Consider the following 16,082-nt stretch of genomic DNA (forward strand, 5'->3'; position numbering starts at 1 on the left):
GGGAAAGGTTGGGGGCGGGAGGAGAAGGGGACGACGGAGAATGAGATGGCTGGATGGCATCACCGACACTGTGGACATGAGTTTGAGTGTATTCCGGGAGTTGGTGATGGACAGGGAGGCCTGGCGTGCTGTGATTCATGGGGTTGCGGAGAGTCGGACACGACTGAGCGACTGAACTGAACTGAACTGATACATTTATATTACATTTTCTTTATTCATTCATCAGTGAAGACTTACATTATTTGACTCATATAAATTGCTATAAAATACTAAAAGGTAATACTGTTGGAGAAGGAAATGGCAACCCACTCCAGTGTTCTTGCCTGGAGAATCCCAGGGACGGGGGAGCCTGGTGGGCTGCCGTCAGTGGGGTCACACAGAGTCGGACATGACTGAAGTGACTTAGCAGCAGCAGTAGCAGCAATACTGTTAAAGTGCTGCAGTCAATATGTCAGCAAATTTGGAAGATTCATCAGTGGCCACAGGACTGGAGAAGGTCAGTTTTCATTCCAATCTCAAAGAAGGGCAATGCCAATGAATGGTCAAACTACCACACATTTGTGCTCATTTCACATGCTAGCAAGGTTATGCTCAAAGTCCTTCAAGCTAGGCTTCAGCAGTAAGTGAATTGAGAACTTCCAAGATGTACAAGCTGGGTTTAGAAAAGGAAGAGGAACCAGAGAATAAATTGCCAACATTTGTTGGATGATAGAGTAAGCCAGAGAATTCCAGAAAAATATCTGCTTCATTGACTTCATTTGACCGTGTGGAGCACAACAAACTGTGGGAAACTACTAATGAGATGGGAATGCCAGAGCACCTGACCTGCCCCCTGAGAACTGTGTACGCAGGTCAAGAAGCAGCAGCTGGACATGGAACAACTAACTGGTTCCAAACTGGAAAAGGAGTTCGTCAAGGCTGTATATTGTCACCCTGCTTATTTAACTTATATGCAGAGTACATCATGAGGAACGCTGGGCTGGAAGAAGCACAAGCTGGAATCAAGATTGCTGGGAGAAATATCAATAACCTCAGATATGCAGATGACACCACCCTTATGGCAGAAAGTGAAGAGGAACTAAAAGCCTCTTGATGAAAGTGAAAGAGGAGAGTGAAAAAGTTGGCTTGAAGCTCAACATTCAGAAAACGAAGATCATGGCATCTGGTCTTATCACTTAACGGCAAATAGATGGGGAAACAGTGGAAACAGTGTCAGACTTTATTTTTCTGGGCTCCAAAATCACTGCAGATGGTGACTGCAGCCATGAAATTAAAAGATGCATACTCCTTGGAAGGAAAGTTATGACCGACTTAGATAGCATATTAAAAAGCAGAGACATTACTTTGCCCTCAAAGGTCTGTCTAGTCAAAGCTATGGTTTTTCCAGTGGTCATGTATGGATGTGAGAGTTGGAGTGTGAAGAAGGCTGAGCGCCAAAGAACTGATGCCTTTGAACTGTGGTGTTGGAGAAAACTCTTGAGAGTCCCTTGGACTGCAAGGAGATCTAACCAGTCCATCCTAAGGGAAATCAGTCCTGGGTGTTCATTGGAAGGACTGATGCTGAAGCTGAAACTCCAATACTTTGGCCACCTCACGTGAAGATTTGACTCATTGGAAAAGACCCTGATGCTGGGAGGTATTGGGGGCAGGAGGAGAAGGGTACTACAGAGGATGAGATGGCTGGATGGCAGCACCGACTCGATGGACATGAGTTTGAGTGAACTCCGCGAGTTGGTGATGGACAGGGAGGCCTGGCGTGCTGCGATTCATGGGGTCGCAAGGAGTCGGACACGACTGAGTGAATGAATTGAACCGAACTGATGCAGAGAACATTATGGGAAATGGCAGGTTGGATGAATCACAAGCTGGAATCAAGATTGCTGTGAGAAACTGAACAACCTCAGACATACAGATGATACCACTCTAATGGCAGAAAGTGAAGAGGAACTAAAGAGCCTCTCATTGAGGATGAAAGAGCAGAGTGAAAAAGCTGGCTTACAGCTCAACATTCTACATTCTAAAAACTAAGATCATCAGCACTTCATGGCAAATAAAAGGGAGGAAAATGGAAACAGTGACAGATTTTCTTTTCTTCCACTCCCAAATCACTGTCGACGGTGACTGCAGCCATGAGATTAAAAGAGGGTTGCTCCTCTGTGGCAAACTTAAAAAGCAGAGACATCACTTTGCTGACAAAGGCCCATATAGTCAAGGCTATATTTTTTCCAGTAGTCATCTCTGGACGTGAGAGCTGGGTTATAGAAGAAGGTGAGTGCCAAAGAGTTAGAGTTGACTCTTTTGAATTGTGGTGCTTGGATGCCACAACTGAATTGAGAGTCCTTCGGGCAGCAAGGAGATCAAACCAATCAACCCTAAAGGACATCAACACTGATTATTCATTGGAAGGACTGATGCTGAAGCTGAAGCTCCAATACTTTGGCCACATGATGAGAAGAGCTGACTCATTGGAAAAGACCCTGATGCTGGGAAATACTGAAGGCAAAAGGAGAAGGGGACACAGAGGATGAGATAGTTAGATAGCATCACCAGTTCAGTGGACATGATTTGAGCAAACTTTGGGAGATAGTGAAGGACAGAGGAGCCTGGCATGCTTCAGTCCATGGCGTTGCAAAGAGTCAGACACAACCTAGGAACTGAGCATATGTTACTGCAGTGAACATTGGGTTTTCAAGTTAATGTTTTTGTTTCCTTCAGGTAAATACTCCAAAGTGAAATTCCTAAATCATATGGCAGTTCTATTTTTAATTTTTGATGCACCTCAATACTGTTTCCATAGGGGCTGTATCAACTTACATTCCCTCTAACTGTGCAAAAGCTTTCCTATCTCTTCAGATTCTCAACTCCTGTTATTTCTTCTTTTTGATAAAAGCCTTTCTAGAGGATATGAGTTGATATCTCATTGTGGTTTTGATTTGTATTTTCTGATGACAAATAGTGTTGAGCACGTTTTCATGTATCTATTGCCAAGTTGTATGTATTCTTTAAAAAGATGTCTATTCAGGTTCTCTGCCCATTTAAAAATAATCAGATTGCTTGTTTTTTGCTACTGAATTGTATGAGTTCCTTGTGTATTTTGGATAATAATCCTTACCAGAAATATAATATGCAAATATTTTCTCCAATTCCATAGGTTGATGGTTTCCTTAATTGGGCAGAAGCTTTTTAGCCTCTAGTTGTTTGCAACTTCTTGTTTTTACTCTTGTTCCCTTTGCTTTTGGTGTCAAATCCAAAAAAAGATCACAAAGACTGGTGTCAAGGATTTTATTTTCTGTTTTTTCCTGTAGAAATTTTATGGCTTGAGGACTTGTGATCAAGTCTTTAATCTCTTTTGTGTTAATTTTTGTGAGTGGTATAAGATAGTGGTCTAGTTTCATTTTTTGCATGTGGCTGTCCAGTTTTCCCCATGCCATTTACTGAAAAAACTGTCCTTTTCCGACTGTATATTCTTGGCCTCTTTGTCAAAAATTAATTGACCATAGAAATGTGGGTTTATTTACGGGCTCTCTGTTCTGTTCCATTGATCTCTTTGTCCATTTTTATACCAACAACATACTGTTTTGATTAATATAGCTTGAAATCAGGAAGCATGACACCTCTAGCTTTGTTATTCTTTCTCAAGGTTGCTTTGGTATTTCAGTGTCTTTTGTGGTTCCATGCAAATTTTAAGATTGTTTCTTCTGTATCTGTGAAAATTTCCATTGGAATTTCGATATGGATTGCAGTGAATCTGTAGATTGCTTTGGATAGTATGGGGATATTAATAATATTAAATCTTCCAATTCATGAGCACAGAATATCTTTCCATTTATTTGAGTCATCTTCAGTATCTTTCATCATTGTCTTATAGTTTTCAGTGTACAGGTCTTTCACCTCCTTGGTTAAATTTATTCCTAGATGTTTTATCCATTTTCATGCAAATGTAAATAGAATTGTTTTCTCAGTTTCTCCTTATAGCAGTTTGTTGTTAGTGTAAAGAAATGCGTATGATTTTTGTATACAGATTTTTCTTTCTACAACTTTACTGAGTGTATTAGTTCTCATATTTTTGGTGAAGTCTTTAGTGTTTTCTACATATAATATCATATAAGGGGGTTTCTTTGCTTATGACTCTGATGATAAAGAATCCACCTGCAATGCAAGAGACCCGGGTTCAGTCCCTGGGTTAGGAATATCTCCTGGAGGAAGGAATGGCAACCCACTCCAGTATTCTTGCCTGGAGAATCCCAATGGACAGAGGAGTCTGGTGGGCTGCAGTCCTTGGGGTCACAAAGAATCAGACATGACTGAGTGACTACCACTTTTACTTTTCAGTCTGCAAATAGTGTTAATTTTGCCTCTTCCTTTCAGATTTGGATGTCTTGATGTTCTTTTTATTGCCTGATGGATCTGGATAGGACTACCAAAACTAAGTTGAATAAAAGTGGTGAGAGTAGACATTTTTGTCTTGTGTCTGATTTCAGAGGAAAAGCTTTTGGTTTTTTATAGTCAAGTATGATGTTAGCTGTGTACATTTCATGTGGCCTAAATTATGTTGAGATGCAATCCTTCTATACCTACTTCGTAAAAGAGTTTTTACCATAAGTGGATGCTGAATTTGTCAAACACTTTTTCTGCATGCTTGAGGATATGATTTTTACCTTCATTTTGCTTATTTGGTGTATCACATTGATTAATTTGTGAATGTTGAACTATGCTTGCATCCTTGGAACAAATATCACTTGATCATGGTGTATGATTCTTTTAATGTATTGTCAAATTCATTTTTATAATATTTTGTTGAGGATTTTTGCACCTATATTTATCAGAGTATTAGCCCATAATTTTCCTTTCTTATGGTGTCCTTATCTGGCTTTGGTATCAGAATAATGTTGGCTTTGTAAAATGAATTTGGAAGTGTTCTTTACTTCTGTTTTTGGAAGAGTTTGAAAAGGCTCCACCACTAAATACTGTTACTTTGGGAACTGAGATTTTGACGATAAATTTTGAGTGAAATAAATAAATGTTGGCGAGGGCGACAAATAGTCAAACCATAGCACATTACTTCCTTCAACATTTCTCTCTCTCCTTCCTTCCCCCTCCACATACACAAACACACACACCCCATTCAGGTACACCTTGAATGGTATGCGGGATGTTGCCTGAAACCGATAGCTAAGAGAATGTGGGAACAGATATTTCAAAAGCAGAGGCTCACTCCCTTCCTTGCCTTTCTTCGCTCATCTCTTTGTCTTTTTCATTTGAAGGCCATTAAAGGCATTAAACTATGAGACTTTTTATTGATGATATTTTTCCTACAATTAAACCTTGTGAATTGATAGGTGGTAAAGTCTTTGATCATGAAAATGAGCAACCCATTCACAGAGGTCCTGCTATCGTTTTCTCAGTGGTTCTCTGCATAGAGTCGGTAGGAGTTTTGATGGGATGATCTGGAAAGAATATATAAATATTGATACTTTATGACAGGTACTATTTACCCTTCTGGTTTTTTGAATTTATATTTATTTCTCTCAGCTTCAATTCTTTAATATATATTTTCAGTCATTTGTTTATTATTTATGCATCTTCTCAATACAAATTTTTCTCAGTAGGCTTTTTTTGACTATTGCAAAAATTTCTGGCTTACTCAGTGTGTACATATGTGTATATATACATCTTCTCAGTATTCTACTAAGTCTTTGCTATATACTTCCTTTTTAAGAGATTCTTAACTAACACTACGGGCTTTTCTGGTGGCTCAGACAGCAAAGAAACCGCCTGCAGCACGGGAGACCTGGGTTTGATCCCTGGGTAGGGAAGATCCAGTGGAGAAGGGAATAGCAATCCACTCCAGTATTATTGTCTGGAAAATCCTATGGACAGAAGCGCCTGGTGGGCTGCAGTCCATGGGGTCACAAAGAGTTGTACATGACTGAGCGACTAACACACACACATATAACCAACACTGCATTGTGGAGCAATTATCTTCCAATTAAAAATAAATTTAAAAAAGAATTTCCTTTTACAACAGTAGTCTTCACTTGCCCACTTGTCACACTGAAAAATAGGTAAGAGTAGTTTATAATCTATCTAATAATTTTCCATTAAAATTATGTACATGAGATTTTGAATATAAATTAACTCTGTGCTTCTGGACTGATTATTTTTAATATGAATTGTTATCGTAGACTGTTACCATTAATTTATATTTGGTTTACTACTTCACTAATCAGTACAAATTTTAAAAAAAGAAATTTTATTTCCCTGAATTTTATTTGCCCATTCATTTAATAAATATTCGTCAAACCACATCTAGGTATTTAGAAATGGTTTTCCATAGATATTTGTTGAATGAGTGCATACAATGTGCAGGCACTGTCCTAATAGCAGAAACATGGCATGTATAAGATATACAAGAGCCTTCTTCTAATGGAACTTTCATTCAGAGGGGTGTGTGTACATTCATAGATGTCTGTGTTTATATTTGCTGTGGGGTGTGAAGGCTGATAAACAAGTAAATATTTAAAGTAACTTCAGCTGATGATCACATGCATTGAATGTCTCAGACCAGGAGATAATAAGCCTGTGTTTTCACGTGTCGTTTGCACTGAGTCAGACCTTAGATAATCTTATTTGGGGACAAGACCACCCCTAGCTGTTCCTGATCCAGTGTTTCCTTCTTGTTTGCAGGAAGAAGACCCAAGAGCTGTCCAACTGCTGCCCCCTGCACAGGTACGTCAGCCCCGCCCCCTCCCCCGTGGCCCCCAGGGACTCCTTCCTCCCACCAGGAGCAGTCTCAGGAGGGGCTGCTGCCTTTTCAGACAGAGAGAAACTCCGGCTTAGGGGAGGAGACAGCGAATGCTCAGGGCGGGTGGAGGTCTGGCACAGCGGCTCCTGGGGCACCGTGTGCGATGACTCCTGGAGCCTGGCAGAGGCCGAGGTGGTGTGTCAGCAGCTGGGCTGTGGCCAGGCCCTGGAAGCCGTGCGGGCCGCAGCGTTTGGCCCTGGAAATGGGAGCATCTGGCTGGACGAGGTGCGGTGCGGGGGCCGGGAGTCCTCCCTGTGGGACTGTGCTGCGGAGCCCTGGGGGCAGAGCGACTGCAAGCACGAGGAGGATGCCGGTGTGAGGTGCTCTGGTGAGTGAGGGGCTCAGGGTCCACCCTGGGTGAGCTGGGGCAGCGCGGGGGCAGTGGGCTGGGCCGGGCGTGGTGGGGAGTATGTGTTCAGACATCCTGGGTGCTGGGGCTCTGATCTAGGATGGGGCAGCTGGGAGGACTGGACAGTGATGTTGTGGAGACTGAGGGGTGATTTCAGGCTCAGGAGAGAAAAATGGTTTGCCTTGCTTCTGGCCAATTCCTCTTCCCCACACTACTATTTTTCTCTTTAGGTGTAAAGACAACATTGCCCGCAATTACAGCAGGTACTGTGATCCATCCACAGGCAGGAGAGAATACTCAAATACTGGGGACCTGTTCTTTGGGCTCTCTGACAGCTCAGGACAGGAAAGTGTCTGAGGAGCTGTGGCTACTGGGGAGGAGCCAGGGCATTACACTGAGGAAATCCCCTGCCTCGATGCCCAGGGTCAAAAGTTCTCATGCCAGGGGTCCAAGGAAGTCTGTTCCATGTTGTAGAATCTAAGGATCACCCACCTGCCCTTGAGTATTGCTCCTCATCAGTGAGGTGCGGGTCCCAAGAATGTTTGATGCTCTGTCTCTTGAAGCCCAAGAAGAGATGAGCTGGGTCCTCAGAGGCTGTCTCGGCAGGGCAGCTCCCTGACCATCCCAGGCTCTGCCTTGGGGCCACACTGGCTGGAGTGGAGTTGACCTGTCTCAGAACGAGACCCGGGGGAGCCCTGACACTGTCTGAGCCTGGGACGCCCTTGTCCGGAGCTCTTGAACATGCTGACACAGGGGACTTCTCTGCCCAGGACCTTTTCCAGCCCTCTTGCCTATTCTCCTTAGGGACCAGACCAGCCTCGAATCCTCTCCCTGGCATCTTCTCCCTGCCTGGGGTCCTCTGCCTCATCCTGGGGGCCCTTCTCTTCCTGGTCCTCGTCATCCTGGTGACTCAGCTGCTCAGAAGGAGAGCAGAGCGCAGAGGTGGGCTGCAGGGGGACCTGGGGGCCAGGGAGAGTGTGTGGAGGCAGGAGATGGGGCAGGCGTGAGGAGGGGAACCGGGGCCAGGTACTGTTCTGAGTCTGTAGAGCTCCACATGCTCTGTGCTGAGCTCTAAGGGTTGAATAGACAGAGGTTCTTAGGACTGGGGTGTGAACTCTCATAAGTCATGGCCTCTCCTGTGAGACTAGACAGAATTGGCGCTGAGCTGTATTCAGGGTCAGACAGGGGAGAAGGTGCTGACATGGGTGGGAGGTTAAGCCAAGGCCCTGGCAGCCCCCGTGTGAGCACAGAGGAGATGAAGTTGGGCCTGCTGGATCGGGGTGTCTGGGGCGGCATCTCTGACCTTCTGGGGGTCTCTCAGCCTTATCCAGCTATGAAGATGCTCTTGCTGAAGCCGTGTATGAGGAGCTCGATTACCTTGTGACTCAGAAGGAGGGTCTTCTGGGCAGCCCAGGTGCGTGTCTCTGTCTGCCCTCCTGGGACCTCTGGATGTCACCATCCACTGGCTGTGTGCATCTTCTCAGCATCTGCAGACCCCATGTGTGCCCCACGCTCACAGAGACGGCTCCTCCAAAGAGGCAGGCTGGCCTCTCGGAGCCCTGTGAGCTCCCAGCCTCCGTCTATACTGCAGAAGCCAGGCCTGTCCCTTCTCAGCCTTAACACAGGTCCCGTGGTGTGGGGAGGGTCATTCTGTGTGTTGTGTGATGTTTGTCTCCACATGAGGCTTCCTGTCAGACGACTCAGTGACTAAACTGCCATATTACACCAGGGACGGTGAGGACAACAGTGACTACAGATCCTCTCTAGGAAATAGAGGTGGACCTGCCTTGGCTTGCTTTGGGAAGGAGAGTTTCCCTCATAGAGAGATTTAAGGGGAACGGTCTTCCTTTGATGGACCAGAGGCATCCCTTGTGTCCAGATGGGGTTCGTCTTTCTCCTTCTCTGGCTGTTCTGAGATGTTTCACATTGTGGCTGGCCTCTGTATGTCTGGAATCACAACAGGCACACAATGTTTTAAAAAATAACATCTGTAAAGCACAATTTGTCAAAGGACTTTAGCAATGTTCAATGGTGGAAGAGTTGCTTTGAGGTATGTAGTTTCCACCAGAAAATATTAAGATATGTAAAATCATGTTTTGGCTAATGGACACATCAAAATGAAACATGGTCTTAGAGAAAAAAGTCTTTCGAAACAAAGAGTGACAGGTACCTCTATTCAGAAACTCAGAAACTCTTGGTCAGAAAGTATCTTAGGTATTCCCCAGACCAACCCACTTACTGCGGTTTCATACACTCCCTTGTCTGCTCTTGGAACCCCCAGATCAGAGGACTGATGTCCCTGCTGACAATTACGACGATGCTGAAGAGGTACCAGTGCCTGGAACTCCTCCTGCCTCTCAGGGGAGTGAGGAGGAAGTGCCCCCAGAGAAGGAGGATGGGATGAGGTCCTCCCAGAAAGGTAAGTGGGGTCAGTTGATCTCCTGCAATCTTTCTATCTGGAAAGAGTGAATTTGTGCTCCTTAATGCCCAGCTTCCCTAGAGATTCAAAATATAGGTAATTTCATACATTTTGTATATCATCTTGACCATATGCCATATTTAATGTTATCACACTCCTTGCAGGGAGTGAGGAATACTCTGCTTTTGGCATTTATGTCTCCATAATGTGACATAAACATCACTTTATATATGATATACTTGCATTAAGATTTATAGATTATAGAATTTCCTGGCAATCCAGAGGTTAGGATTCTGCACTTTCACTGCTAGGTCTGAGTTCCAACCCTGGTCAAGGAACTAAGATCCCACATGCATTGTGTCATGGCCAAAAGAGAAACTTATCGATTAATTGAGCATATTTATAAAGAAAGCTAAGCACCAAAGAATTGATGCTTTTGAACTGTAGTGTTGGAGAAGACTCTTCAAAGTCCCTTGGATGGCAAGGAGATCAAACCAGTCAATTTAAAGGAAATCAATCCTGAATATTCATTGGAAGGACTGAGCTGAAGTAGAAGCTCCAATACTTTGGCCACCTGATGCGAAGAACTGGCTCCTTAGAAAAGACTCTGGTGCTGGGAAAGATTGAAGGCAAGAGGAGAAGGGGACAACAGAGGATGAGTTGGTTGGATGGCATCACTGACTTGATGGATATGAGTTTGACCAAGTTCTGGGGGTTGGTGATGGACAGGGAAGCCTGGTATGCTGTAGTTCTTGGGGTCGCAAAGAGTCAGACATGACTGACTGACTGAACTGAAGTGAACCAAATTCAAAGGTGGTACAAGTGTTTTACTATCTTCGCATTGTCTCATACATGAGGGCAAACCATACAGTATCACAGTAATCCAGGTCTATGCCGAATCAGTAATGCTGAAAAAGCTGAAGCTGCGGTTCTATGAAGACCTACAAGAACTTTTAGAACTAACACCCCCCAAAAATGTCCTTTTCACTATAAGGGACTGTAATGCAAAAGTTGGAAGTCAAGAGATACCTGGAGTAACAGGCAAATTTGGCCGTGGAGTCCACAATGAGGCAGGGCAAAGGCTAACAGAGTTTTGCCAAGAGAACGCACTGGTCATAGCAAACACCCTCTTCCAAAAACACAAGAGAGGACTCTACACATGGACATCACCAGATGGTCAACACCGAGATCAGATTGATTATATTCTTTGCAGCCAAAGATGGAGATGCTCTATACAGTCAGCAAAAACAAGACCAGGAGATGCCTGTGGCTCAGATCATGAACTCCTTATTGCCAAATTCAGACTTAAATAGAAGAAAGTAGGGAAAACCACTAGATCATTCAGGTATGAGCTAAATCAAATCCCTTATGATTATACAGTGGAAGTGAGAAATAGATTTAAGGGACTAGATCTGGTAGACAGAGAGCCTGATGAACTATGGATGGAGGTTCATGACATTGTATAGGAGACAGGGAGCAAGACCATCCCCAAGAAAAACAAATGCAAAAAGGCAAAAAGGTTGTCTGAGGAGGCCTTACAAATAGCTGAGAAATGAAGAGAAGCGAAAAACAAAGGAGAAAAGGAAAGATATACCCATCTGAATGCAGAGTTCCAAAGAATAGCAAGGAGAGATAAGAAAGCCTTCCTCAGTGATCAATGCAAAGAAACAGAGCAAAACAATGGAATAGGAAAGACTAGAGATCTATTCAAGAAAATTAGTGATACCAAGGGAACATTTCATGCAAAGATGGGCTCAATAAAGGACAGAAATGTTTCAGACCTCATGGAAGCAGAAGATATTAAGAAGAGGTGACAAGAAAACACAGAAGAACTATACAAAAAAGATCCTCTTTACCCAGATAACCACGATGCTGTGATCACACACCTAGAGCCAGACATCCTGGAATGCAAAGTCAAATGGGCCTTAGGAAGCATCACTATGAATAAAGCTAGTGGAGGTGATGGAATTCAGTTGAGCTATTTCAAATCCTAAAAGATGATGTTTGAAAGTGCTGCACTCAATACGTCAGCAAATTTGGCAAACCCAGCAGTGGCTACAGGACTGGAAAATGTCAATTTTCATTCCAATCCCAAAGAAAGGCAATGCCAAAGAATGTTCAAACTACCACACAATTGCAATCATCTCACACACTAGCAAACTAATGCTCAAAATTCTCCAAGCCAGGCTTCAACAGTAACGAGCCATGAACTTCTAGATGTTCAAAGTGGATTTAGAAAAGAGAGAGGAACAAAAGATCAAATTGCCAGATCATCAAAAAAGCAAAAGAGTTCCAGAAAAACATCTATTTCTGCTTTATTGACAATGTCAAAGCCTTTGACTACATGGATCACAATAAACTGTGGAAAATTCTGAAAGAGATGGGAATACCTGACCACCTTACCTGCCTCCTGAGTAACCTGTATGCAGGTCAAAAAGCAACAGTTAGAACAGAACATGGAACAACAGACTGGTTCCAAATTGGGAAAGGAGTATGTTTAGGCTGTATATAATCACTCTGCTTATTTAACTTAAATGCAGAGTATATCATGCAAAATGCTGGGCTGGATGAAGCACAAGCAGGAGTCAAGATTGCCAGGAGAAATATCAATAACCTCAGATATGCAGATGGCACCACCCTTATGGCAGAAGGCAAATAAGAACTAAAGAGCCTCATGAAAGTGAAAGAGGAGAGTGAAAAAGTTTGCTTAAAGCTCAACATTCAGAAAACAAAGTTCATGGCATCTTGTCCCATCACTTCACAACAAATAGATGGGGAAGCAGTAACAGTGAGAGATTTTATTTTTGGGGGGGCTCCAAAATCATTGCAGATGGTGAGTGCAGCCATGAAATTAAAAGACACTTGCTCCTTGGAAGAAAAGCTATGACCAACCTAGAAAGCACATTAAAAAACAGAGACATTACTTTGCTGACAAAGTTCTGTCTAGTCAAAGCTACGTTTTTTCCAGTAGTTATGTATGGATCTAAGAGTTGGATCGTAAAGAAGGCTGAACACTGAATTTTTGATGCTTTTGAACTGTGGTGTTGGAGAAGACTCTTGAGAGTCCCTTGGAAAGCAAGGAGAGCCAACCAGTCAGCGCTAAAGAAAATCAGTCCTGAATATTCATTGGAAGGACTGATGTTGAAGCTGAAATTCCAATACTTTGTCCACCTGATGAAAATAACTGACTCATTGGAAAAGACCCTGATGCTGGGAAAGATTGAAGGCAGGAGGAGATGGGAATGACAGAGGATGAGATGTTTGAATGGCATCACCGATGTGATGGACATGAGTTTGAGCAAGCTCCAGGAGTTGGTGATGGACAGGGAAGCCTGGCGTGATGCAGTCCATGGCGTCACTAAGAGTCGGACATGACTGAGTGACTGAACTGAACTGAACTGATACATGAAAGGTAGAAATTTTTAAAAATTTACTGAATTCGGTGAAGTATGTTTATAATTCAAGATGAGCTCTGCTTATATGTTCGGAGAAGGCAATGGCAAGCCACTCCAGTACTCTTGCCTAGAAAATCCCATGGATGGAGGAGCCTGGTAGGCTGCAGTCTGTGGGGTTGCTAAGGGTCAGACATGACTGAGTGACTTCACTTTCACACATTGGAGAAGGAAATGATAACCCACTCTGGTGTTCTTGCCTGGAGAATCCTAGGGACAGGGGAGCCTGGTGGGCTTCTGTCTATGGGGTCACACAGAGTCGGACACGACTGAAGTGACTTAGCAGCAGCAGCAGCTGCTTATATGTTAACATTAATAAGTACAAAATCTATGATATATGGTGACCTTAACATTAGGCCATGGTGGCGGAGCATAGACTCAGAATTTGTGATCAGCTAAGATCTAATTTGCTCCAGATATTTCAGTAGCTACGAGAAGACACTCATTCTCTAGAAAAGAATATTTCTCCATCTGAGGGCCTGTGTAGTCTCTGAGGAGGGGCCATCTGTGGCTGTACCTGTGATACTATTTGTGGACATTTGGAACAGGAGTCAAGTCAACCAAGAGCAGACTTGGGTTGTGAGTGAGAAATTCAGATTTTTCCTGTCTCCAGTCTCCCTCTTATTGTAAATTCACAGCTATCACCCGTGAAAGGAGAACATTTAAATTCTTTTTTATGATTCTTACCATTGCTGGGTATCTCCTTGCTGTTGTGTGGCCTGTAAGCAGGTCTTCCCAGAGCTACTGTGTGAGCACAGATCTCCTGCAATGCAGGATTTCTTCATGAGCTGAGGCCCCAGAGACCACATGAACTGGATCTGAGAGGACAGCTGGGATACATCCTCACAGTAACTAATGTGAAATAGCCTGAGCCTCCCTGCCCACACCTGGGTCCCAGGGATGCTTTGTCATCACCACTTGCTTGACTCCCTTCCACTGTAGGGCTCTGTCCCATCCCTGTGTCTCAGTTCTAATCAAACTTCTCTTTACTATTTTAGGCTCTTCTCTGAACTTCTCCAGAGAGGTGGCTGATCCTGGGGAAGGAGAAGAGAGCCCCTGGCTGCTCCAGGGGAAGAAAGGGGACCCTGGGTATGATGATGTTGAACTCAGTGCCCTGGGAACATCCCCAGTGACTTTCCCATGATGCTGTATTAAATATGAGATGAAGCCTCAGATATTCTAATTGCCTGTATTTCAATAGAGTTAGTGCTGACCTGTAATTGTGTTATATGAAAATTTCTCAAAATGAGATATTCTAAATAAATTAACTTTTTTCTGTGATGTTAATTTAACAAACTCCATGTCAAATGCTTTTAGAGGATTGGTCCTCAAATACCATTTTCCTCACAGGAAATACAAGATGAATGAGCTGACCTGCTCTCTCACCTGTCTTAGAGGCTAATGAGGGCATGATTTTGCCCCAGCTCCCAAATGCTCCAGGTCACTCTTATTAAGAAAAGGATATAATGGTCCACATTCATACCCTCCTTCCTAACAAGGTGAATGCGCAGAAAAAAACCAAAAACAATTCTGAACATTGCTGGATGCTCTCCCTGAGATGTCACATAACCTGTTTGTAACTTGTTCCTTGACACCAGACTGAACGTGAGTTTCAAAGTGGAAGGTTAACTGGTGGGAGAGAATGGATGCAGCTTTCCTTATCCTGCCTAAATGTTCACGGGCCAATTAAAAATCTAACTGTACATAACTACTTCCTTTTCCATCTCTCATTTATTCCTTTAGTGGGTACAGACACCTCCTTGCTCGTTTCCCATGTCTAGTTGATTATCCAATCCTTATAAATCCATTCTTTCCATCCCTTCCTACTATTTCTTCAGGATGCTGCTATTTCTCACCTCTCCAATATCTCTCCTTCTAAGTGAAATATATCAGCTCATATATATCTTCAAGTTGATGGAGGGCAAATTGATGCTCACCCACACCCTGTATTCAGGTGGGACAAGAGGGCAAGAATGTGGAGACCTAGGCAGAGGGGATCCAGAAGGATGGAGGTAGACAGAAAGATCGGGAACAGTTGGCTGTTTATGTTTCAGAGATGTGGATGGAGGCATCTTATATGACTGATCTCTTAGAGGAAGAATTTCAGACCAATGGGCTTCTTTGAAAACATCTATTTTTAGATGTTTCAGGATTGCTTTAATCTGGTTACTACTGAAAATGTAATTGTGATCATGCAGAAGTGGGCACATAAAGATTACGTTTACACAGCACTCCCCCTGCACCCCCACCACCAATTCCATTGTAGACATGTGGAGAAGCTGCTGACCTAATATAAGATCTGAGAGTGCTGGCCTGGTTGTGAGCTGGACCCACCCAGTTACTTAGTTGATGACTCTGGATGGTTTCTAGGGCTTCAACCTAAACTTACACTTGCAGTCCTCATAGTTCTAGGCTGTGCTTGGGGATGGGAAGATGCCCAGGGCTTCTCCCAGGGAAGCTCACATGTCTATTCACTTGGAAAGTGATGAAATAGATGGCATATGATGAAATAAGGCACACACACCAGGAAGCTCAGTGAACTCCAAGAAAACACAGATAAACTATTAAATTCAGGAAGACAATATATGAACAAATAAGATTTAAAAATGTTTCTCATCATCACTATTATTGTTTTTAACTTTTGGTTGCACTGGGTCTTTGTTGCTGCACATGGGCTTTCTCTAGTTGCAGCAAGCAGGCACTACTCTTCTTTGTGGACAGCAGGTTTCTCTATGAGCAGGCTTCTCTTACTGTGGAGGACAGGCTCTCGGCACCCAGGCTTCAGGGGTTGCAGCATGCCACCTTCTATTTGTGGTTTGCGGGTCCTAGAGCTCAGGCTCAGTACCTGTCGAGTTAGGGTGAGTTACTCCACAGAATCAATTTTTTACAGAGATGGAAAACATAAAAAAGGAAGTTAACAGGGAATTTGCTGATGGTTTAGTGGTTAGGATTCGATGCATTTACTACTGTGGTCTGGATTCAATCCCTGTCAGGGAACTGAGATCCTTCAAGCTTTGCAGTGAGGCAAAGAGAATAACAGAAGGGATGAAACAGAAA

The 16,082-nt window shown here is 43.4% G+C and overlaps 1 protein-coding gene across 1 annotated transcript in view; it reads left to right on the plus strand.

Annotated features, from left to right (window-relative positions):
* LOC129536141 (antigen WC1.1-like) overlaps positions 1-15,130 on the plus strand; it is a 58,982-nt gene extending 43,852 nt beyond the window's left edge. The window contains 7 exon segments of the mRNA XM_088837372.1: positions 6,688-6,729; positions 6,819-7,133; positions 7,385-7,417; positions 7,959-8,096; positions 8,476-8,568; positions 9,436-9,573; positions 14,024-15,130. Coding sequence (XP_088693498.1) covers positions 6,688-6,729; positions 6,819-7,133; positions 7,385-7,417; positions 7,959-8,096; positions 8,476-8,568; positions 9,436-9,573; positions 14,024-14,169 — 905 coding nt within the window. The 3' untranslated portion in view covers positions 14,170-15,130.
* Positions 15,131-16,082: the final 952 nt, after the last annotated feature.

Source organism: Moschus berezovskii, chromosome 6 (assembly GCF_049115385.1).
Source record: "Moschus berezovskii isolate FMDL1 chromosome 6, NW_MosBer_1.0, whole genome shotgun sequence".
In the NCBI taxonomy this organism is placed as follows: domain Eukaryota; kingdom Metazoa; phylum Chordata; class Mammalia; order Artiodactyla; family Moschidae; genus Moschus; species Moschus berezovskii.